The sequence below is a fragment of the Poecilia formosa genome, unplaced genomic scaffold (genome assembly GCF_000485575.1).
Source record: "Poecilia formosa unplaced genomic scaffold, Poecilia_formosa-5.1.2 Scaffold380, whole genome shotgun sequence".
Lineage (NCBI taxonomy): Eukaryota > Metazoa > Chordata > Actinopteri > Cyprinodontiformes > Poeciliidae > Poecilia > Poecilia formosa.
Genome location: NW_006800319.1, coordinates 141,529 through 166,107, shown reverse-complemented (window position 1 = coordinate 166,107; position 24,579 = coordinate 141,529). Strand labels below are relative to the sequence as shown.

The following is a 24,579-nucleotide window of genomic DNA, read 5'->3' as shown; positions in this document are numbered from 1 at the left end:
GGAAACAGAAAAAAAGAAACAGAGTTTAATCTGCAAGCAAGTATTAAAAGATGCAATATAGCATGTCTAAGTGCTGCATGACATCAGGAAATTATATAACGGTGATGTCGCATATTAACCCACATTTTCTCAACCATTTCTTTATTCTTATTTACTGTCTCTACCGCTCTCCATGACCTTTAGCATCGCTATTACTAAGCACATTGACTGTGGACATCAAGGACAGATCATCTAACTACAGAATATTACTGATACGCAGTTCAAAAGCTCAACACTTGAAATATAATATCCTACCAAGCAGTGCAGCTCTATGCAGCTGCCATGATTAGTATCTCTGTACAATCCTTCAGTCCTGCTTTTTCCTACCCATTAGGAGGATTTCAGTGTTTCAGTTACTTTCTCAGTGTGTCAGAGGTAAATGACTCCTTCTGCTCCTTCACCTCCACCCTTGATATCTGTTGTTATTTCACTAGCAGTTGGAAGAATATTTGCTGTTATGTCTTCTACGTTGGCCAAAATGATCAACAACAATTCTTCATGAGTTGTAATCAACTTGTCTTATGGTGCATTCACACCAGCCCTGTTTAGTCCACTTTAGTCAAACTCTAGTTCATTTGTATGGAAAATCTGTTTCGTTTGGGGAGGTGTCAATACGTAACCGAACTCTGATGCAGACCATAAAAGCGAACTCTGGCCCGCCTACAAACCTCGGTCTCGGTTAATTTGAAGTGAACTCTGGTGCAGTTCGAATGCGTTTGTGGATACAAGTGGACCAGAGAACTCTCCAAAAGCAGGAAGCGGACTACAGCACAAGGCATTCTGGGTAACTACAGCAAAAACAAACGAATGAGTCTAGTACTACAGGGTTTTACAGAGGTTTTCGTGTCGCTTCCTTCAGTGGTTCTTGGTTCTTCACCAACAAAGGCGGAGAGGGGAACAGGTTTTCCATCTAGTTTGGATCATTTGACACAGGTTAGTGTAAAAGAGAACCGCACCAGCAGAAAATGTGGCAATTGTTGCAATTTTGGTCTCCAGTGGAACTTTTACGTTGGTAAAGTTATTGAAGTGGTTCAGCCCAGAGTCTATTTGTTTCAGTTTGTCAACAAGAATCTGGCATGCTCTACAGTAGAACATGTGTGGGCCAATCAATAGGTGTCGTGAGAGGCTTCTGTCCTGTGTGTTTTAGATGTGTACCTGCTGTTGTTTCCTCTGCCTACACAGAATTAGAGCTGCCTCCAGTACAGTCAAAGTGGTGGCATTTTCTTGGAGGCTGTGTCTGAACCGTACCTTTCTGTTGCTGATATGTGTGGGTTGCCGATTGGTCAACCTGTTTATGTGAGAATGTGTGATTGACTCATTTGCTAAGAGAGGCGGGGTTCACCCCGGACAGGTCGCCAGTCCACCGCAGGTCAATGTGTTGCCTGTATGTTGCATGTATGTGCAGTGTCTGAACCTAGTGTGCCAAAACCTTTACATCTGTGAGACTCTTCAAAGGCCTGAAGGTGGGCCATCATGCCATTACATACTGACTCTGAGAACAAAGTGGATGGTGAGGGAGAGAACATCCTGTTTATTTTCCTGCACTCTGTTTTGCTATTGTACCTCTGGAGGGAAGTAGTCAGAGGTGTGAGCCTGGCACGCTCTGCAGTAGCACATGTGTGGGCCAATCGGTGTCGTGAGAGGCTTCTGTCCTGTGTGTTTTAGATGTGTACCTGCTGGCTCTGTTGCTTCCTCTGCCTACACAGAACTAGAACTGCCTCCAGTACGGTCAAAGTGGTGGCATTTTCTTGGCGGATGTGTCTGGACCGCACCTGATATATGTGATTTTAGATCCAGGGACGATGCTCTCCATGACTTATAGTGGTTTTCATTTTGAAGTGAAGCATATCAAGGATCATGGTTACCGTGATGTGCACCAGGTTGTGGTCTGTGCCATCACAGACATTATCAGTAGGTAATGTCTGTACAGTTGCACTCATATCTTCTAGTAGATATATAGAAGGTATTGTCTATAGGTCATAGTTGTGTTTTTGTGTTCAGATTGTCAGGGATTAACGATGAGACTCAACACTATTGAGGCAGTGATGATGCATTCTTGCCCCACCTTGTTGCGCCGGCTCCTCCCATTGGTTTAATTTGTGTTGCATCATTTGATGATTGCACATCTTGTGAGGATTACTGAGTCAGACGTTGCCTCTTAGTCAGTTTGAAGGAGAGTTCTAGGTCCAACATTCTTTTGGTTGACCGTGCGCCTTATTCTGTCACTTTAGTCCGTTCATACTGTCCTCATTCTCAGCAGAATCTAATGATCTGGTTTGCTTTCTTGTACTCTTTCAAAGTGATCATGATCTGAAGGCCTCTCAAAGATTATGTAAAAAACATAATCTTTGACCAAAGATTATGTTTTTGTAGTTGGTGGTTTGACCAAAGGTCAAAAAGACCTTTGGTCAAACCACCTGTCTAGAACTCCTATTTCAAAATTGGTTCATAGCGAGCTGGTTTGTCTCTTAAATATAAATGTCCCCCAAATAAAAATAAGTCAAATGGGAATATCAAGTTATCAAAGATATTTGCAGCTTTATTTAATTTCACTCAAAGGAGAATCCAACTCTTTGTCTCACAGTGAATCATCGTGACATTACCAAGCTGTGGCAATCCTCTGTACGCAAGCCATGGAAATATCATTACTATATCATTTTATGCTTTGGAGAATTAAAGGAGTAGGTCTATATGTTTTATGATGAACTTGGTTATAATGTGAAACAACAAAATTACAAAGTAACATTCCTCACACACTTAAAATATCCTGCAACATTCATAGTTAAAATGTTCTGCATATCGCTCTAATCTTTGCAAACAGTGAAAACATAGACATGTTTGATTTAGATTTACAAATAGACTGTAAAGTGCATCTTAAAGTATTCACATCGATTCACTTTTTCCACATTTTGTTACGTTGCAGCCGTATTCCAGGTTGTATCAAATTAATCTCTTTTTCTCAAAATTGTTTTGCAAATTTATTACAAAAAAAACCCAATAACATTTGGCCGTTCTACAATGCAGGCCTGATTGGTGCTCCAGAGATTGTTGTTCTTCTGGAAGGTTCTCTTCTCTCCTCAGAGAGGCCTTAGTCTCCCTGATGGATCGGATTAGGCAGCTAGCCGGCTCCAGGAAGAGTCCCTCTACTTCCAGACTTCTTCTATTGACCAATGATGGAGGTCGCTGAAACAGCAGAAATGTTTCTGGATCCTTCCCCAGATTTGTGCCTAAAGACAGTCCAGCTTCAGAGGTCTACAGACTACAACTGAATTTATCACAGGTTGACTCAATTTCAATTGTAAAAGCATCTCAGGAATGATCAGCTTCATCAGTTTTGTTGAGCTTCACCAATAAAATATTGTGAATAGTTTTTTAAATAAATTTACACTCAAAACACTGAAAAAAAATGTTTCACTGTATCATATTGAGGTATTTGTGTCTAGAATTTTGAAGAGTTTAATTTAAATACAATTTAGAATAAGGACGTAACATAAAATGTGGAAAAAGTGAAGCGCTGCTAATACTTTCTGGATGCACTGTATCTACAGTCAGTGAGGAAAAAGAAGGCATGTGTAGTAAACTGAAGCTTTGAGCGTTTCTTTTTTAACATGATGTCAGTAAATGAACCCAACCTAAGCTCAGGCAAACCGCCTCCTGAAAGTCAAGCTGCGGACCAAAGCTGGCATTTCAGGAAAAGCAGACAGACGTTGAACTTCTTCTCACACACACACACACACACACACACACACACACACACACACACACACACACACACATAATCTTACCTCTCACTGTGTATTTGTTTGGGCACAGGAACCATGGCAGCAGCAGTAGATAGAGGAAGTAAACCAGTGACAGCAAGTTGAAGCGAAAAAGACAAGCTGCAAACACAGAAACATCAGTTAGCAGCTTTCTGAGTCTTAGAACATCATTCCTGGGTCATCCTATAACAGCTGAAAAGGAGCGGTTCTAAGAGAACACAGTCAGGACCTGTATGAGCCCAATAAGTGGATATGGGATAATATAAATAACGAACATTCATTTTCATTTTCCTGCCATTGGTGAACGTGTTTCTGGAGGTGGAGGAGGTTGGTTGGATGTTTGGACATGTGACAGTGATGCTGTCCAGGTGGGATGTTTCACTGAAGCAGAGCAACGTCAGAGCTGTTCCCATTGCTTCAAACAAACATTGTGAAGCATCGTGAAAATATAAACTGGTAAATATCAATTGCTTTTCAGCAATATTAATATTGGATCTTGATATTAGTACAGTAGTTTTATATCAGAGCGTCCTCAAACAGGATAAATAAAAAGCTGTTTATTGATGCTGTTCTGTGTCACAATTAATACCAAATAACCCATCTCATGTGACAAAAAGAAAAAAATATCACATGAAGCTTCAGGAAGATTCATGAAATCTTTGTCTGTACTCTGCTAAAGGTCAAAAAACACAATTTCGAAATTGCAGCATTTCCATTGAAATAAAAGAAATAAAATTAAAATTGCACGTGAGTAAACTTGAATGCGATAAATTGTTAAATATAATTGCAGTGGCAGATGCAAACAGCTACATCAAGCTTCATAAGATTGTATTTATAATTCAGCCATGGTGTTAGCGTTCATCTATAGGTCATCAGAGGAGTCATCAGCGTCTTATTCATGCATTGGAGTGATAAGTCCTCATAATAGGGAATGGCAACATATGTGACATTTTGGGGAAAATAATACTCGGTGATTTTAAGTTATGGATTCAACACTTTGGAACGTTTCACAATTTTTTATGAACTATGTGATGCTGTGAGAGTCTGAGTCTGATAGAGCCAGCTGCACATTGTATGAATAAAATCAAAACAAACAATCATCGTCCGACTACTTCCTGTCATCTTCTTTGTGGTTTTCACCAGGAATAACATCCGGGAGTTGATCATGTGATGTGACAATTTGTTTCCATTGCAGTTCTGAAAAATACATCTATTCTGATACGATTGAAAACCTAGCACAACTTTTTATTGAAAAATTTGAGTTTTATTTTATTTAAATTGGAGTGTTTCCATTAAGAGAATTTATTCTTGTAAATTCATTTGTGCAATTTTATGGGTAAGCTGCTGTTTTATGCTCTTTTCACTTCTCTGTAAAATCCAACATTTGCTTACCAAAGTATTTTTTTCTAGAGAAGAACAGTTATACAACATGGTCCACTTTAATCAAACTCCAGTCTGTTTGCCATAGTTCACCAAAAAAGTGAACTATGGTCCAACTAAAAATTAGCTGCTGGGTTGATTTAAGTGAATTCTGTTGCGGTTCGAATGCATATGTCAATGAAGTGGACCAGAGACTGCTCCAAAAGCAGGAAATGAACTGTAGTGCAGGGCATTCTAGGTAAATACAACCAAAAGAAACGAGCAAAGCAAATGCTAGCAGGAGAAGTGGCTCGTGGTCTTTTACCAATGACAAAAAAAAATCCTACAACAGATAAAATCTGACTGCTTCATTTTTTTTACATTTTGTGAACAAAGAAGTTGTGCTCTAAATCTAACCCTCTTCTTCAGAGGTTTTTGTTTTTGTGTTGTTTCCTTCAGTGGTTCTTGGTGCAGCACCACCACAGGCGAGGAGGGGAAGAGGTTTTTCAATTTGGATCAGTTGACACAGTGCAGTGTGACAGAGAACCGCATAAGCTGAAAATGTAGCAAATGTTGCAGTTTTGTTCCCCAATCATACAGAGTCTATCGGACTATCAGGTTTTTAAACATCCATAATCAGAAAAAAAACAAAAAAAAACTGACTTGAGCTATTTGGCAACAACAACATGGAGTATATATTGAGTTCAGTTGGAACTTAGCTAGAAAGCTAAGTTTATAGTTGAACAGAGCTGGGGGTTCCCCAGCAGTACCTGGTCCTGTACCTCTGTGTGGATCCTGTGTTCCACATTTTAGTCAAAATGTTTGGTTTTGACTCTTGTTTTAAGATTTCCTGGCTGTATTTATTTCAGAATTTAACTGAAATGCAAAAATATATACTTTAATTGTATTTTTTAGTTTTTGCCTTATTTAAAACTATAGTTTGGGGGAAGACGGTATAGTGCATGAGTAGTGAGAGTGGAGGAGCTCCACCCTACTGCCCAGCTAATCATAAACCACATTAGCATTGATGTCTCTGGACACACATGATAACAGCGGTGAGTGGCCACAGCACCTATCAGTTAGCAGCACGTGGACTCGTGTCTGTTGTCTTTCCTGAGCGGGTCATATGTTCAGGCCTTTGGTATTTCAGTATGAAATGTGCTGCAGGAGGACATCCCACCTGTCTTTATAGTTCTGACAACATGCTCTGTATCCCATCAGGTCTCTATCTCAGCACATTCAATGTGAGCCATTGCCTGGAAAAATGCCTCGTTTTGTTAAATGTTCATGTCTACATGGGACTCCTGTTATGGACAACATTTTTCCATCGTTTCAGGCTTGCACCAAATTTACATCAAAACAGCCAGTACAAAGATTTTTAGTAATAATGTTGTCAAATCCCTCCAGGAAACACACACACACACACACATGCTCTACACATTCTTCTCTGTTTCTGCTCTACTGCTGTAGTGAGATCACAGCGCCACATACAGACCTGGCATGACTACTACATGATGTTGAGTTGAATCCTGAAATGTAGAAGAATCCAGAAGCAAATCAAGGGCATTTATCTGCAATGCTAATGGAGCTAAAGTTTGCAATAATAGAAAATGTGGCTGTTACTAGCGGGGTGGTACTATATACTTTCCAGTCACATTGTGGGATTGTATAGCACAATGAAGTAATTATGTTACCTTCAGTCGTGACATTTGACCTCATATTAACATGGATCTGATTGGTTTTGGTGCTAGGCCTCCTGTAAATAAACATGAAGTGTGCTCCGTTTTCCCTTCATCATTGTGAATCAGGAGAGCTGTGTGTGTGTTTTCTGTAACACCCCGCACAAGCCAAACCGAACAGATAGGACCCAATTCCTAGAATGCAAACACTTCCTCCTTATGGAATCTGCCACGTTGTTTAACTTGTGTTCCTAAGAATCCCAAATATCAACTGAAACATCCTCAAAACCTTTAGTGGAATGTCTGATTTCAGCTGGGAGCCTAGTGGAGACGAACGGAGGAACGCGCAGAACAGGAGGACAAGTGGACAAGAGGTTTTCTGGAAAATTTTGAAATCAAATTACTTTTTTTTTTTTTTTGCATTTTAACCTCTTTGAACAACCAGAAGAAACAGACTACCTCTTATTCCAGGATTTACTTGTTTATGTTATTACATGTCACTAGTGTTTAGCTTAAAAACATATTCTGAGCAAATTATCAAAAAAAATATTTTTTTTTGTTTGTTTTTTTTTCACAAAGTCACAGTACAACATATGCAAAATGATAGTCATGATCAAGGATTAGATCATAATATATATTCCTGCTTAATGAGGCTACTCCTTGTTACCATCCTGTTTGTTCACTTAGAGCTGGCATGTCAAACTCAGTTTCATTTTGAGCCATATCAAAAATGTAAATGTTATTAAAGAGCCGGTTGTGCCAGAATGTATTGATAAAACCCATAAAACTGTTAAAATATCACAAAAAAACATCTGTTTGTTTCAGCATTCAATAAGTGTTTCTTAAAATTAAATAATATTGAACATCTTTTCACACTCATCAGTCCATCCAGGATTTCATGATTGTTTTTGTGGCTTTTTGTAGTCAAAATCACAGATAGATAAATAACAGAACATAAGAGAGCAGGCTAACCTCAAACCTGCAGTATGTAACTTTTTCAAAGAATATGTTTTTTGTTTTTTTTTTACATATTAGATGAAACTGTCACCATGATGTGACGGTGTGATATGAGACAGATGATCTGTGACGATACTGATCGCTGCTAAATGTGCTAATGGTGGAGAAACAACTTACTGTTCCGGGAGAAACGTTTATCTGCTATCATCTGTGGCCATGCTAACCAGCATTAGCATTCACAACAGGATCTGCTGATGGCCGTAGCTCAGCAGAGAGCAAGCACAGGAGATAAGGGTGAGTGCACACACGAGCATGATTGACAGCGCTAAGACCATCCTCCAGGCTCCGATTGGTTGTTTCTAGTTTACAGAGGAGGCTTGATTTTATCTCAGATTATCTGTCTCATACTGTCACAATGTCATGACAGTTTCAACAAATATGCACAAAAAATATATTTTTATACTGCAGCTGTAACTCAGAGCAAAGACTAAAACTCCTGGACTTAACTAAGACATGGATACCTGAATAAAATGTTGGTACAGGTCAGTGAGCAGCAGCTTTCAACATGACCTGCAGCTGAGAGCTGTTCAGCCGAGCAGCTGAGGACTAAACCGTTCCACCGCAGGCTGCTTGTTTGACTTTCCATTGCAGGCCCAAGACCTGCGGAAGGTCCAAAAATTAACCAGCTCACAAATAACAGAGGAACGCCTCTTCTCCCTGAGTGTCTGAGGTTAGGGTCAGCCACTGTGGACCAACTAAAACTGCACATCCAAATAAACCTTCTGAAAGGACGCTGTTATAATTTCCCTCTGAGTTACAATTTACCTTGTATCACACAACAAAAGAAGATTTGTTTTAAAACCATACATTTCTCCTCTATGTTAGGGTTTGTTTTTTAAAACTTGCAGTGTTGGTTTGTTGCTTTTCCAGAGCTCTGCTTTCAACTGGCTGCAGCATGTGGCTTTCACAATCCTCTATCTGATAACATCTGTAGGCCAGTGTCTAGGCATGTTGTCTACTCGCAACCGTGGTGGCAACACTTCAACATCCAGGCACTGCAACAGGCAGCCATTTTCTCTCCATGTTTGGTTCCACCTCACCAACGAAGGGCAGCATTCAAAGCTCAGCTACACAGCAATCCACACAACTACCAAGGTTCTGGACCAATCAGGAAACATGATCTTCAATAGATTCCAGTGAAAACCTCATTAAGAACAGCAATATGTAGCATAGAACAGGATGGGGTTTGAAATTCAAGGTTTAATGTCCTTGGAGGCAGATAGAGCAGAATAAGAATCAGACCAGAAGTGACAGCTCAATGGCCAACAAAAGGTTTGACCCAAGTCGTTGAGTTTAGCAGATAATTATCCCTGATACCGACCAGATGTACCAAACGTTCTGAATTCATAAAAAGTTACAAAAAAATCTCAAAATAAATTGTTACATTTTCTGGTGTTTAGCAAATTGAAGTAATTTCGATCATTCTAATTAATCTAAAACAAGAGAAATTTGATCTGATTTACCTTCAGAGATTGAGAAAAAAACGTGTCGTCTTTTTAATTGGTGAAGGTAAACTTGTGTTTTCAACTGTGTAAAGTTTTCATCACAGTTTTAAAATGCACTGCTTTTTACAACATCGATTTACAGGAAGAGGAGAAGAAAAGATATAAATTAATTTATCACCTAAATTCTGATTTTTTTTAACTCTGCTGTAACTGGGAGATAAATTATTGTGTTTCCATATAAAAAAGGCCCAGTTGAGACCAGAGTACCAGACTGAAGACTTTGATCATCCAGCTTTTGGTAAGAGGAGAGAATGAAACAAGAAGAAACAATAAATCATGCTAATGGAAATTATTGAGCTCATTTTAATTTATCATGTGACATACTTAAATAATTAGCGAAGACAGTAATGATGAAATAATGATAAATTTGCAACACCTTGTCCAGCCCTAGTGAGTACAGAGTATGCAAATTGCATCACACAGCCTTTGGCCTCAAGTGGAGACTGGGAGGGAAGAATTAGGACATACAAGACATGAATGCAGAAATATCTGACCGAATGAAAGGCCAGTGCTAATAAAAGAAGCTTTGAAATCCTCCAACCAGAAGACCTGACTCAAAAGGAACATGTAAATTGAACTGCAAATGCAATCCGTGTAGTAAAGGATTGCAGCATTAGACAGCAAATGACAGCAGGACTGTATTCTTCACACATAATTAACACCTGACGTGGAGGCCGTGCAGGCCAGGCTCTAAATTCTTCAGCTGTGCCATCCTCCCAACATTTTGGCAAGAACCTGCAACATTATACTTTTGACATCAAATTTAAAGAGGAGAGAATGGAGAGAATGTGAGGCCTGCTGCTTCTGCTGACAGTGTTATAAGGTAAAAGGAATTTACAGAACAAACAGTGGCACGGCCAGGGCTCTCGCTCTGTCCATGATGAAAACTGGGAAAATCTCCATATAGGTGACTGGAGAAACAGTTTATCTTTGTCATGGCATGATTATCATGCCAAATCACACCAGCACACACCAAGCCCCGTTAAGGTTTTTCTGTTCAGTTTCTGTCCTGAGTCTCTGTTGTTTCTGTCTTCCCCGTTGATTGCTTCCCAGGTGTGTCTCATTCCTTGATTACCCTCCCTGTGTATTTAGTCCCACCTGTTGTCTTTGTCTCTTGTCGGATCCTCGTTGTATGTCATTTGTCTGCTTGCCACCACAGTCGAACTGTAAAGTCCTGTGTTGGTTCAGCTCTTTTTTTCAGTCCTCTGTCTTTCAGTTGCTACCGGTAATTAGCTGTGTGCTACTCTCTGCCGTGCCGCCTGTGTTGGACTGTGTTTGCGTTCTCTTTATTAAATTCATCATCATCTTCATCACTACCTGGGTCATCAGAGTTCATTTTCACCACCACCAACCACACCCCATGACATGCACAGCAGTCACCAGAGACCCATGCTACATGTTAGCAATGTGCTTAAAGTAGAAAAAACTACTAGCAGGCTTAATGGCTGAGCTAACATTAGCTTCTTACATGCTAAGTGTTTAGCACAAGCTAGCGCAGCATTCACACTTTGACCAAATATTGCCCACTAATAGTTTTTTTCTGTTTTGAACAGAGTAGTGAATTTGATTATCCAAACTGAGTTGTTTTGTAAGGCTTTATGAGCTTGCTGCCTTTTTTAAGACCAATTTTAATACATAATTAAAGTAAACTTTAAAAGTCACTTTCAACCAAATTCTCAATACAGAGTCAAATTATCCCTGTTGTATTAAGTCAAGTGAGACCTTGATCAGTCCTTTCAGTGCATTCAGAGTTTTAATTTATATTCTCTTTAACCAAGGAAGATCCGTTGCATTTTTACAAGGGTGCCCCGATAATGACCATATTTAAAAAGCCAAAACCTGATAGAGGGTGTACTTTCTTTCCACCATCATCAGCCTTTTTGTCCCTGTGGTGATCCCGTCTCCTTCTTCCTGTAAAGCCCATCTAAGCTCACACATAAGCCGAGTATTTCTCACCAAGGCAGGAAATCGCTTTGAACGAGCCAAGAGTTTATAGACGTTGCACAATACACAAGTCATGTTTGAGTAAAAGTTAGAACTTGTTCAAATGTAGTGATTGTGTTTTCTCTCCTACAGCAGAGATGAGGGCATGGAGGCATCTGAGACCAGATGGTGGCGACAACATGTGCCATCGTGCACATCAACAAATAAAATCTGACTCACATCATCGGATAAAGAAAAAAACAAAGCTAATCTCATAATCAAAAGCATTCTAGATGCTTTTGAAAAGGATGAAATCTTCTTGGCATGCTCCATTGTGTCTCTTATTAAGAAATACCACCAGTGGGGTTGCAGATATAGAAGAAATAAAATGCAGAAAATGGTTTGAAATTGTTATGCAAATGTCAATAAATCTGACAAAAATCTTTAAAAAGTCTGGGAACTTTCATTCTCACTACTTTGCTCTTTGCTGAGGAATAAAATGAATAAAAAATAAATGTCAACAACTTTTAACATCAAAAACAAATGTACTTCACCAACAAGTGTGTATGAGTTGATGCATTTATAGCACAGCATCAAGCTAAAGATATAACAGTGCAAATCAGTTGTGAAGAAAATGTTAATCACAGATAATCAAGAACTCCACACCGAAGCAATTCATGGGTGCCTGGTAAGTATGACACACAAGAGTCAAACAGCATAGCATAACGACATAGCTGCCTTTACACAAAAGTGAAAAACAAATAAAATTCAGTGTAATCTGTGGCAGCAGTGGAGAGCCAGTGGTGGATGTAACAAATGGGGAAACTTCATTTGTCTACTTTGCAGCGCCTGGCACTGTCTCATAAATGCTATTTAGCACTCCACCAGGCGTTTAATGAGCACCACATGGCGCTATAGAAACACCAACAGCCTCCTAGCAAATAACATGTGGTGTTTACTAGGAGGTTATTTTGTAGTTCACCAGAAAATACTGAGTAAACAGCTCTGAAGTGCATTTGATTTCCCATGGAGATAACACCATAATAAAGCACTAATTTTTGATATTCTATTTCCATACCAAAAAGATACCCATGGGGGTTGTTTTTGTTGTTGTACCAAACCCTTATGGAGCCATAGGTAGCATGAGGTGGACAGCCACCACCTGTTTAAAAACACACATACTCTCACCCACACATGCACACAGTTTTTCATTCAACCACAAAGCAGAGCATTGGTGATAAAGACTTGTGCGTCTCTATGAAAGAGCAATGTTGCAGAACCAAAGAACACAACCATCCACAAGGACTTCCCTGATACTGGCCTCAGCAGCCAAACGTAGCCAGTTGTGCTTTGATTCGCACAACTGGAAGTGTTATAAATCCATGTCAGTGAAACAAAAAGGTTACTAATTACATAGAATTTAAGCGATAACAAGAATCTTGGGACATGTGACCAGAATAACTCGCATGGCATTATTAAGGGTGCCATGTGAGTAGTCAGGAACTACTAATACTGCGACCAGATACTCATCCCACACCCCAACACCTTTCTACTGGGTAGTGTTATATATGTTAGGCAGGATGGGACAGTGCCAAGGTGGCAGCTTTTTGAAATTCACCGCTGGTATTTTGATGATTTAGCTTGAATTGTGGGCTGCAGGCTGAAACAGCCTCACTGACATCACCGTTTGCTCCCTTCACAGAAAGTCAGGAATCTGCATTACTTGCTCCAAACAGTTAATGTTACCAGACAGAAGAAACAGTGTGGTCATATGAAAAGAAGGAGTATGAATAATTTGGAGTTCAACTTTATATTTCAAGATATTTCATAATGCTGCTTTGAGAACAAATTTTAAAGGCAATAAAATGTTGGTTTCCATCTGCATCATTGGATGGCATCAACCAGAAATGTTGACATGTAGTTCAGTGACACTGGGATGATAGAACTTTTTTATTTTGTTGTGTAAGCTAAACAAAGTCATGACAAATCAGGGTGTTTGAACAAACCAGGAGTACTTCTCCCAGATGAGTGTTTCCATCTATTTATGACAGATATCACCATCAGTTTTTTCTTAATAGCTGTCTGTTGTCTTATCCCAGCTTGTGTTGATAACCATTAAATGAGAAAAGGCCTCTTGGCACATTTTTGTCTTTGATTTCTAAACTGTACTTAATTGTTAAAAGCTAGCAGAGCTTTGTAATCGCTGCCTTCGGCCTGTCCTTTAGGGTGGCATACACGAAGTTAGTGGATATACTGTAGGCATCACTAAATACTGACACTTGTCTTCAACAGAGTGAAGAGACACCATACAGATGAACCCAGACAGAAAACTTCAGGAACAGATGGACGATGATCACAGTCCTGAACTCCAAATAAGGCAGTTTAGCAATAAAAGCAGCAATGAAAAAGACAGAAACTGCCAAGTTTTGTTGAATTGGCAGAGTCTCCTTGGCTTCATAATGATGTTTTCCATGAGCTTTTTTAAACTGAAAGATAGCATTCACACTGCCAGCAAGTGAGCAAAGGGCCAGTACTGTTAAACTGATCAGGACTCATTTGCAGACAATTATGTCAGACAACTGTCCTTCTCATTAGAACGACAGGAGCCAAGTCACTTCACATAAACAGATTCATAAAACATTTTGTTAGCCATCGCTAGCAGAGAAAAAAAAAGATTCTTACAGTTTATATGTAAGCACTGAACTCTCACAAGAAGACAGGACAAACAACCGGGGTGTGAGTCAGCTTGACAGAGTAACAGGCTTCCAGAACTTCTTTAAATCTTCAGAGTGTGTTCTATATTTGATCCGGTGAAATCTGGCCATTGACAATCATAAAGAAATAAAGATAAACACTGGATCCATCCATCCATCCATCCATTTTCCTTCACCCTTGTCCCTCAGTGGGGTCGGGAGGGGTGCTGGTGCCTATCTCCAGCTCACGTTCCGGGCGAGAGGCGGGGTACACCCTGGACAGGTCGCCAGTCCGTCGCAGACACTGGATCCAATATTCTGCCAAATACATGGTCAGCAGACAATACTAGCTGTATTTCCATTAGTCAAAGAATTATGTAGATTGAAATTGCAAAAATAAATCTGCTTAATGGAAACGCGCCAACATTGAAAAAAAAAAACTCCTGTGCTAAGATGAGGTGGATTTTTTGGACGTATCGGAATAGATGTATTTCACTGAACTGTAATGGAAACACTTTTTTTCCGTTACAGTCATGAGATCAACAGCTGGATGTCACTACTGGTGTAAACTACAAAGAAGACAACAGGAAATGGTAGCAGGATGATGCAGTTTGTTTTAGTTTGTTGGACAATGTGCAGCTGGCTCCCACCAAAGCTCTCACAACATCACACAATTCATAAATATTTGTGCAATTCTAACATGTTTAATCCTTAACTCTTCTGTAAAATAGCCGACTACAATTTCTCCAAAAATGCTGCATACAAGCCCTGCCTACTCCTCCCAAGTGGGCGGAGCTTGTCGCTCCACCGCCACAATAAGACGCTGATGTCTCCTCTCAAAGCTGATAGATGCGCTCTGGCATCATGGCTGAATTATGAATATTTATGGTAATGTTTACATCTGTTGTGGCCATTATTTATAATGACTTACTATGATAGTAATTTAATTTCTTATTTAATGGAAACACCACATTTACGAAATTGCTTTTTTTCCCCCCCGACATTAGCAGAATAGCGACACAGATTTTGAACACTTTGTAATGGAGACCCATCTGCTGGAAGCACACAGCACAGCTAGAAATGTCTTTTGTAATTTATCCACCATCAATTAGGGAAGTGTAGAGCACAGCAGCACGACAGAATGGGAAAACGGAGAAATTGATGGCGGTAAAACAGAGGCCATACATTCACCCTGGAGCTGGTGAGACAAAGCTAGTATGGTTAACCCAGTTAACCTCAAAGTTCAGACACACTCCCAGAGATTTACATTTACATTTACAAATCTGAGTTTACTGAAATAAATATAAATGTAAATCCACTTTTTTAAAAAGTGGATTGAGATTACTAATGTTGTGAACTGGTCCTTCTTAAAGAAACCTCATTTTCCCACAGCTGAAGTATTATCTGTTGTTTATAGTCACATGGTTCCCATGTCACTGATCACCTCCCCAGCAGGTATAAGGTGGTCAGTTTCCATCATTACTTGACGGTCCCTAAAATTTTCCCATCACACCTCTGGTCCTCACTGCATCACCTGACTACCTTCCTCAAATGGTCCAACCATCATCATCTTCCATCCTTGCCTGTATTAACAATTCCATTATCCTCTCCTGCACCACCAGACAGCATCATCATCATCATCACTGTCTTCTTCTGTTCCACCTTCATGACATCCTGTGCCTCCCTCACATTCCCCTTCAGCGCCCCAGCCACACCTCAAGCCTTCTGTTTCCCTTTAAGTTTCTGTTCCTGAGTTCTACAGCGTGGCTGATGTGATCTGATTTCTTTTTCTTTCTTTCTTTTTACATATTTGTGACATTCCAGTGTTTCAGAGCATCAAACCAATTTAGTTATGAGTCAAACACAATACAAGTAAGCTGAAAATGCAGTTTTTAAATGAAGGCGTTTATTACTTGAGGAGAAAAATCACATGATCCTGTGGGAAAAAGCACTTTTTCACATCACCATCCAAAGTTTGAAGGTTGAAAAAGTGCAAACAGAGCAAGCTGGCTGTCCTCTGGTGAGCCATCTGGATTTCTGATGAAAGCTGGTTCTCATGCTTTCTTGCAGCCTGAATTAATGGAAGACAAGTCTCCAAATATACAGAAGATGGCATTTTTTAAAATAAAATCTTATTGTGCTTCTTTTGACTGTATTCATTTATAAGCTCCTCACTGTTACACAAAGTAGGTAAAAATTGAGTCTTCTTTTCCCCCACCACAAACAACTAAGGCAAGGACTATGTTGACTTGTTGTAAATAAGTTGAACTGTATTGTTTCCATCCAGCCGGCCGCCAGTCGGCTTAATACAAGACATTACGACATTCGATGGCCGGCTGGCCATCAAATATTAAAAATGTTTTTACAAACGTCAGCCATATGATGAGTCCATACAGCTCGTCGTTAGCATGAAGACATGATTTTATGACAGATTCTTGAGATTCTTTCCTCCAGGAAATTCAAACAATGTCTTCAGCAGTGACAGAAACTATGTGTATGATGACATCGTTGAACCTTTGTTTCCTCTGACTCAGTGGAACAATATGACCAACAGCTCAAACAAACAACCTGGAAGCATGTAGCAAGCAGCCAAACAACAATATCCCTGTCCCTACTTTCTCTCTACCTACAACAGACACATGTTCCTAAAGTGTTGGTGTGTGTGCGTGTGTGTGCGAGTTCTACATGCCTCTAGTTACTGTAACCCCACCAATTCAACAAAACAGGAAAAGAAGGAACCAATCACATTAAAGGGGAGTCAAATCTTCCTCATTCAGGCAGGATTTTCTTCTTCTCCGGTCTAAAGGTTCAGATCATCACTGAGTGACATTTATTGCTACACAGAGGAATTTACTGGAGCGCTTTTATTCCTGAGAGAATTTTTTTTATTCCATGAACAACTGAGAAAACATGTTGGCATTGATAATAAGAAAAAAAAGAGGCTTCATGCTGAGAGGAGCTGCACGCTATGTCACATTCACAGGAAGCGAAGAGAAAGGCTCAACATTTTCCACAACTTCTCCCGTGTTGGGCCTGGGTGTGCCAATTCTCTGAAACCACATGAAACACCGGCATTCAGTGAGGATGGAGATGAACAGGGAGGCCTGCCATTTCCTCTCTGTCGAATGAAAAGCAGTGAAAGGAAAGAATTTCAATAGCAATGCAGCCCTTTGCAGACAGAGTGGACGACTTTGTTCGGCTTCACATAAACTGCCATATTTCCACACAGAGTGATCCACTCATTGACAATGAAAAATGTTCAACCATATGTCAGTCAGATAACATAGGTGACAGCAGAAGCTCAGGGTGTGTCGCCCCTTGGGCCTGCAAAACTGAGTCATGATGTCATTGTGTTCATCTCGTAGAAAAAAAGTCGTCAGCTGGTGTAACAAAGCCTCAAGATCTGATGGATCAGGCTGAGTCAGAGCTGGTGATCCAGCTGGATCCCACACTTCATGTTGGACAGACAGGTAGCAACATGACCGGACATGGAGCACCTGTAGCCTTGGCCTTAAGGGAGGATACCAGGCGGATGTTACTGATGTAAAAACAGCTTCTTCCACTGAAATTTTCTTACATGATATATTTACATTATAGTTATTTATAATGATGCACTTCTATAAATAACTTCCAATACCGATATCTGAGGTTTAGTGTTGGCCGATACGATCCAATACAGAAAAACATCTGAATTAACTTAAAATTCAGATGCAAAATAGTTGCATTTCTTTTTTTTAAAGAAAAAAGAAAAGAAAACAGAAAAGTACTTACAAATTAATTTGATAACTCTGCACCAGTACAGCACATTTAAATACACTAATGGCTTCACCAGTTTGGTCAAACATGTAACAAACAGAGTCATCGCAACAATAAGTATAACAGCCAATGAAAAATAAATAATAAAGAAACAAAATGACAAAGCGATAGACTTACTACCTCAGTCAAACATGTAATAATAAACTGCAACAAACTTTATTTCAAACGGTTCAGAAAGTACAATTGAAAATTCTAAATATAATGTAAAATAAATAAAATGCAACGTCACTCAGAGCACAAAGCATAGAATTAGACTGAATAGATCTGCAGTTGTGGATTGGGCACATTGTAGGATACCGAATATAAAATGTTCAATGTCAGGACTGATACAGATGTTAATATTGGATCGGTGTATCTCTAGTAATTTATCATAAATTACTAGGGATAATTTATGATATCTCTAGGGAAACGGGGAAAACAGCGTAGACCGTTTTCCCTTTCTACGCTGAATGATTATTTTTTACATGCAATTTTGTCCCCTGGTGCTTCATGAATCTGTTTTAAATATTGTTGTTTCATTTGTTTTATTTATTTAGGATATTTGAAATGTTTTCAGTTTGACTGATAGATATTCTTTAGAAATGTATGTGTTTTTAATCTTTGAGTGTGTTTAGTTGCATTAATAAGACATTAATATTATTTTTTATATTATCATCATTATGGTAGTCGAGTATGGTCTCAAAATAACAATATTACCATTTAGTGAAATAAGTTCTGGAACAATTTATCATCCAGCAAAAGGTGTTAGTGTGACAGACCTGTGCAGCAGCCTCTGCTCTAGCGTCACTGGGAGCCAACTGAGGAGAAAGCAAAGCTGTTCATCATGCAGATACGCTGCAGAGAGCCAGACGTCTGAGTACAAAGGCCAGACACAGATGTCACAGGGATGTGAAGTTCTTGGCACATAATATAACAATCCTTTCTTAATATTGTCCCTCCTGGTGAATGTCAGAGTCCTCCTGATGTGTTTAGGTTTCCTCCTCCAAGTGCTGCTAACGCTGTCTGATCATCTACAGGTTCTCACTGACATAACAGCTGCTAGCTGTGCTCTGGACAAAGCTGGCTTTTATGGAGGAGATGTGAAAAGAAAGACAGAAGAAACTGAGATTAAACTTTGAACCAAGTATGCAGGGAACATGTGAAAAAGGTCCTTTTGAGTGTTCCCTGTATTAAAATGCAAAATGTTTTGGGCTCGATTGAACAAATGTGTTCTCATGTTATAAGATACTTCCAATACTGATATCCAATACGATCCGATACAGAAAAACAGCTGAACTGAGGTTTTTTTTTTTAAAGCATACATTAATGTACTGAATTACACATTTATTTGATAACTCTGCACCAGTACAGCTCACTTAAATACATCATTAGCTTCACAAGCTTGGTCAAACATGTAAAAACAACTTTAATTTGTTCAGTCAGTGCTATTATGAGTAGAACAGCCAATGTAACAAAAATAATATAGAAACTCAAACTGACAGAATCAATAGGTTGACTAACTTGGTCAAACATGCAACAATAAATTGCAACAAACTTTTTTTCAAATGGTTCATAAAGTGCAGTTAGTTATTCTAAATGCAATGTAAAGCAAATAATACAGCATGATGTTGCCACAAGTACAAAGCGTAGAATTAGACTGAATAGGTATGCCATTATTGTTCAGACACATTGTCACTCGAATCTTTTTTCAATATCGGGGCCGGTACAGTTATTCATTTCAGATAAGTAAATCTCTAATGATTTGGGTCACTTTCTTTCAAAGCACTTGCTTTTATTTAGCCATGATTAATAAACTAATTAAAAGCTGATTTGAGAAAACAGAGTCCACTTCTCAAAATCCCGTCTATCTGGTCTATCCGTCACACTGGTCCAAATCTTTGATTTTGGACCAGTGTGACAGATGCCAGACCTCTCCCTCCAACTTAAGTCATATGTTTTTCTTTTGCCCGAGCTTACAAAAATTTTGGAACTATGTCTTTTCCATACTCTCAGGGGTTTTTGGAATCCAGATCCAAAGCGATCCACTAATTGCCATTTTTGGAGTTCCAGGGACCTCACTTAACCTGTGACCCCTACAGGGAGAGGTCTTGGCTTTCTGTACTCTGCTGGAAATCTCCTACACCTCCATCTACTTCACAATGGCTTAATACTGTAAGATCATGCTTAAAGATAGAAAAATTTTTATTAACAGTGAAAGGTAGTTCAGCAAAATTTACTTACAAGTGGGCACCTTTTGTGACATACATAAAATATCTGCCTTTATAATGCATAGGTTGATGTGACTGACTCATCATGTCATGTGACTTAAAATTTACAGAATAAATGGGTGGGATGTTGTTACCTTTTAGCTTCTCAATGCCATCCGACCCTCTCTCCCCTGTTTTTTTTTTGTTTTTTTGTTAATGTATTCTTTTATTATGTTTTTATACTTATTTTGTCTCGTTTTTGTTATGTCAGTACGGTGATTTATGTTCGTTATAGGAAAAAAAATAAAAAATCGGAGAAATCATGTAAGTTTTGCAAAATGTATGTAATATCAATGTATGTATGATCTCCTGATAAACAAAAAAAAGCTGATTTGAGAGCAGCAAAGCTGGCATTTTGGTCAAATTCATTCTACTTATTAAAGAAGTTTGGTTGTAAAAAGACTAATTGTACATTTTTCCTTGTAAGAAAGTTATTCCAATAATAATTTTACCTTGATCAGTAAATAAAAGGTATCTGTCAGCATCAGCCACCTGTGCAGTTAGAGGGGCCGCATAAAATCAGACACCCCTGAGTTAAAGCATATTCATGTCATGTCTTGTATTCAAATCGTCTAGTCAAAATCCAAATTTAATAAAGTCTTAAATTTAATAAATAATCTGTGGCAAGACTTGAAAACTGATGTTCACAGGTGTTGGAGGAAAAAAAAACTGCATCTAAAACTTTTATTAGGTGAATAATAATGGATTCCACATTTTTTATGATTTCTTTTGTAAGAAAAAAAAGAAAAAAGAAAATCTAAAAGTTTGTGGTTATAATGTGACAAAACATAAAAATTGTCAGGGTGTGCAAATACATTTGCAATATCTGACAGCAAAATCTGACAGCCAATTATTTACCGCCCCCTGGTTTGTCTGGAAACCACATTAGTTTCTCTGCTCTGGGCACCCAGCTTCTTTTATGATACAGTTAATTTTTTTCCCAAACCTTCAACAACCCTCCTATAAATTTGTGGCCCACAAATGTGACGCAAAAAGTTTTGTTGACCCTTTAAAGTCCTCTGCTCAGCAGCAGGGCCATATGAGAAAGCTCTATAATGTTAAGTCTGACTTTGTTTTTATGGTAAACACCCCGAGAGAGAGACAGAGAGAGAGAGCTGAGGATCAGCTTCACATCTTTGGGGTTAGTTTAGTATTCCTAGTTGCCATTCCTCACTGTAATTTCATCACACATAACTGGCAGTCCTCTGGACTCCCAGAAACACACGGGTCAGGTGTCAGGTACCACAGTTACCTCTGAACAGAACCACTCCAAGGCTATTTGAGGCCCTAAGCAGAATTTGATTTGGGGCCCTTCCAACTACAATAAAAACCACCGCAACTCACCTAACAGCATCCATGCTCATGCAATCTGCAAGATGATGAAAAAGTTCTTGTTCTATTGGCAGATAAATAAACTTATGGAAAAAAATGTCACGTATTAACCTAAATAATCTGGCAATTGAACTAGCACTTTTTCATCAATATTAAGGAATTATTTACTTAAAACAAGCTTCTATATCTTGCTAAAACGTTACTTGTATGTTAGTTTTCACTTATTTCAAGTGTGCTAATATATTTGCTCTAGAAATTAGGCCAAAATTACTTAGTAAGATTTTGTGTTTTCGCAGTGTAAATCTGGCTTATGTCAAAATTAGATTGAATGTTGTTAGTTGATATGTATGTGGTTGTTTCAAATACAACCTCACACACACGCACGCACGCACGCACACACACACACAGACAGACAGACACACACGTCTAGGCTTACAGGTTCCCTTAAAAAGACCAGACTATCATTTTAAAAACCATAAGCACCACAAACAAAACAGGAAGTCTGGACAGACCAACCAAATCCCACCTCATTTTACTGGGATAATAATGTTGGAAGAATAAGAATGTAAGGGACAATTATCTGCACTTGTTTTTACTTTAGACGTAAACATCCGAGAGAATAAAGATAAACATCACAATATTTTTTACATATTTGAGACAGAAATAAAATGTTCTTATCTAAGCTCTGTACAGGATCGACCTAACTGACAAGCGTTCTTGATAATCATTTCAGTTTGCTTTCATAAAACACAAACATTCTGTTCCAGTCAGGCAGAAACTGGGCCACCCTACTGATGAGCAACAATCAGCTGATCTACAGTTGTTCAAAGAGAAAGTTTCAATTAAAATTACTTTAGAATCAACTTTTCATTTTTGGTTTTAATTTCTCCAACTTGGATTAGTTTTAGCCCCAAAATGGGCTTTCAATGTTACTGTAACTGTAATTATAACAGAAGCTGGTTCAGACTGGTAAATGACTGTATTTTCAAAGTGGAAAATTTCAATAGAAATATTTTTGTAAAAAAAAAAAACTAAATAAAAGACTTTAACTCCTGAGAAAATCAGTATCCGAGGGTGAAAACTAACATTTCTCTCATTAATCATTGACAAATTATTCTTGACAAGCTCCTGTTTATAGTTGTAATAGTAACAATGATAGCTTCTGATTCATCAGCTGAATAAAGGTCTGTTTCACAGGACAGATGATGCATTCAGGCTCCTGTTTTTTCTATTTTACTTAAAGCACTTGTTCAATCATCCAGGTCCTTTAGAGCAGCATGTTTCCTGTTATAAAGTCAAGACAACAGCCAATGAAATAATGGATGGTTTTCAAAATGCCCATAAAAGTGGATTTACTTCAGTCAGGTTCATTATTACTTTCGTTTTGTGATCCAAATGAAAAAAAAAAGAACAAAAAAACAAATCCATTGTTTCCAAGGGCCTGAGTCATGTGGATTGTTACTGTGAGCTGAATGTCTGCCTGGTTTCTCTCAGTGTTTTTGCTCAGGTTTTTGTTTTCTGGCTGTTTATGGATCAGAATGTGAAGCTCGTGTCCCATAAACCTGCCTGACAGAAATTATGCAGAAGTCAGACACTATGTTAAAGCACAAAGACTTATGGAAGATTGTAAGCAATCACTGTAAAAATCAGTTTGTCTCAGCTGGTTCACACACACTTCTCACCAACCAAAGGATCTGCCGTTGATCCCAGTGGATGTAAAGCAGAGACTATTGAAATGTCTTAAACTCTTCACATTTTCACACCTAATCTGACAATAAACATCTACTGATGGCTTTCCAAATACTAACTGCTCTCTGAGGGTGTGGGGGGAGTGGGGTGAAAGGTTTTGCTTTACATAGTTATTTCTTAAGTATGTCTCCTAAAACAGAAATAAAATGTTCTTGTGTTTCCCCTGATAGTTTTCCAGGCGATAATCAGCTGCTTTGTTTGCGTATGCCTCGTCCCGGCTCTGCGCTTTTTCAGCGCTCCGCAAAGTTGACAGAATGGCCGACTCCCGGTTCCTTCTTCATATTTTAATGGAGGTTCAGAATTCAATCACGCGGACTCGAGACAGTTTCAGTTCGGTGTCCGTAAAGTCAGCCTATCTCAACTGTGTTTGCGTAAAAGCCCAGTGCGCACCTATGTGCGGCAGAATGATAAGGAGTCCAACCCTAAGACGCTTGATTGGATCCTTTTCCTCGCACTTTTCCCTCTAATTAGCGCAGCAGCCTGGCCGCAAACAGCGCGGAGCTTCTATTTCCAACCTGACGGTTCCCCCGCAGCAGCAGCCGCAACAGCAGCAGCAGCAGCAGGAACCAGCTCAACTTCTCTGCCTTCATGTTGGCTGGACTTACTGGAAAAATGTTCCAGTGTGTGAAAAGTTCACTCTGCAGCAGCAGCTGCGCTTACAGTTACCACCCCGTCACGGGTTTCAGCGCAACGCTGAGAGAAAAGTCCCCTCAGCTTCCCACAGCACGTCCTGGCAGCTGAACCGAACCGAACGAGGCCGACAGCGGACGGGTGCCTACCTGTTAGGAGGACGGCTGGCAACAGAACGCTGTAGACCAGCCAGACGATCACCTGGAGATCCATGTGTGTGTGAGTGTGTCTGAGATCAGGGCTCAGAGTGGGGCAGAACCCGTCCTATTGTCTCCATTTGGACCGACGGCTTCAGCAGGGCAGCTGGTCCAAACGTCCCATCAGACACGAAACCGAGAAGAGCTCCAGCATTGTTCAGTAAAAGGTCCGCCGATCCTCCGCCTTTCCTGATCTTTTTTTTTTTTCGGGGCGTTTTCAGCCGCAAACCATGTGCCAACAGCGCATCCGCTGGTTCTTTTTTTTTTTTTTTTGCGCCTTGGAGGGAGGAAGAAAAGTTTGAGAGCGCGGCTCCTGTCGGCCAGGCCGGGGCTGGAGGAGCTCAGCTCAAAGTGGAAAATGTGATTCACAGAACAGAGTCTGAGCTGAGGGGCGTTCATAGAGGAGCTATTCTCCACTGAGCTGCTGCTGCCGCCACTGATGGTCACCTCCCTGTTTTAACCAGTCACACACTCAGCCAGTCTGTCAGTTAGTAACAGCTGGAGGTGGGTGTGTGTGTGCGTGTGTGTGTGTGTGTGTGTGTGTGTGTGTGTGTGTGTGTGTGTGTGCGGGGGACGGGGAACGGGGGGAGGAGGGGGGTTTCACTGCGCTGTGCCACTTTATTATTTGGCGCT

At 39.6% G+C, this 24,579-nt stretch overlaps 1 protein-coding gene across 1 annotated transcript in view; it reads right to left on the bottom strand.

Annotated features, from left to right (window-relative positions):
- Positions 1–24,467, bottom strand: part of piezo1 (piezo type mechanosensitive ion channel component 1 (Er blood group)) — a 72,214-nt gene extending 47,747 nt beyond the window's left edge. Inside the window, exons 1-2 of the mRNA XM_016662600.1 lie at positions 23,899–24,467; positions 3,825–3,920 (exon numbers count right to left, since the gene is read on the bottom strand). Of these exons, the coding sequence (XP_016518086.1) occupies positions 3,825–3,920; positions 23,899–23,962 (160 nt within the window). The 5' untranslated portion in view covers positions 23,963–24,467. The remainder of the gene's footprint in view (positions 1–3,824; positions 3,921–23,898) is intronic.
- Between the last annotated feature and the right edge of the window lie 112 nt (positions 24,468–24,579).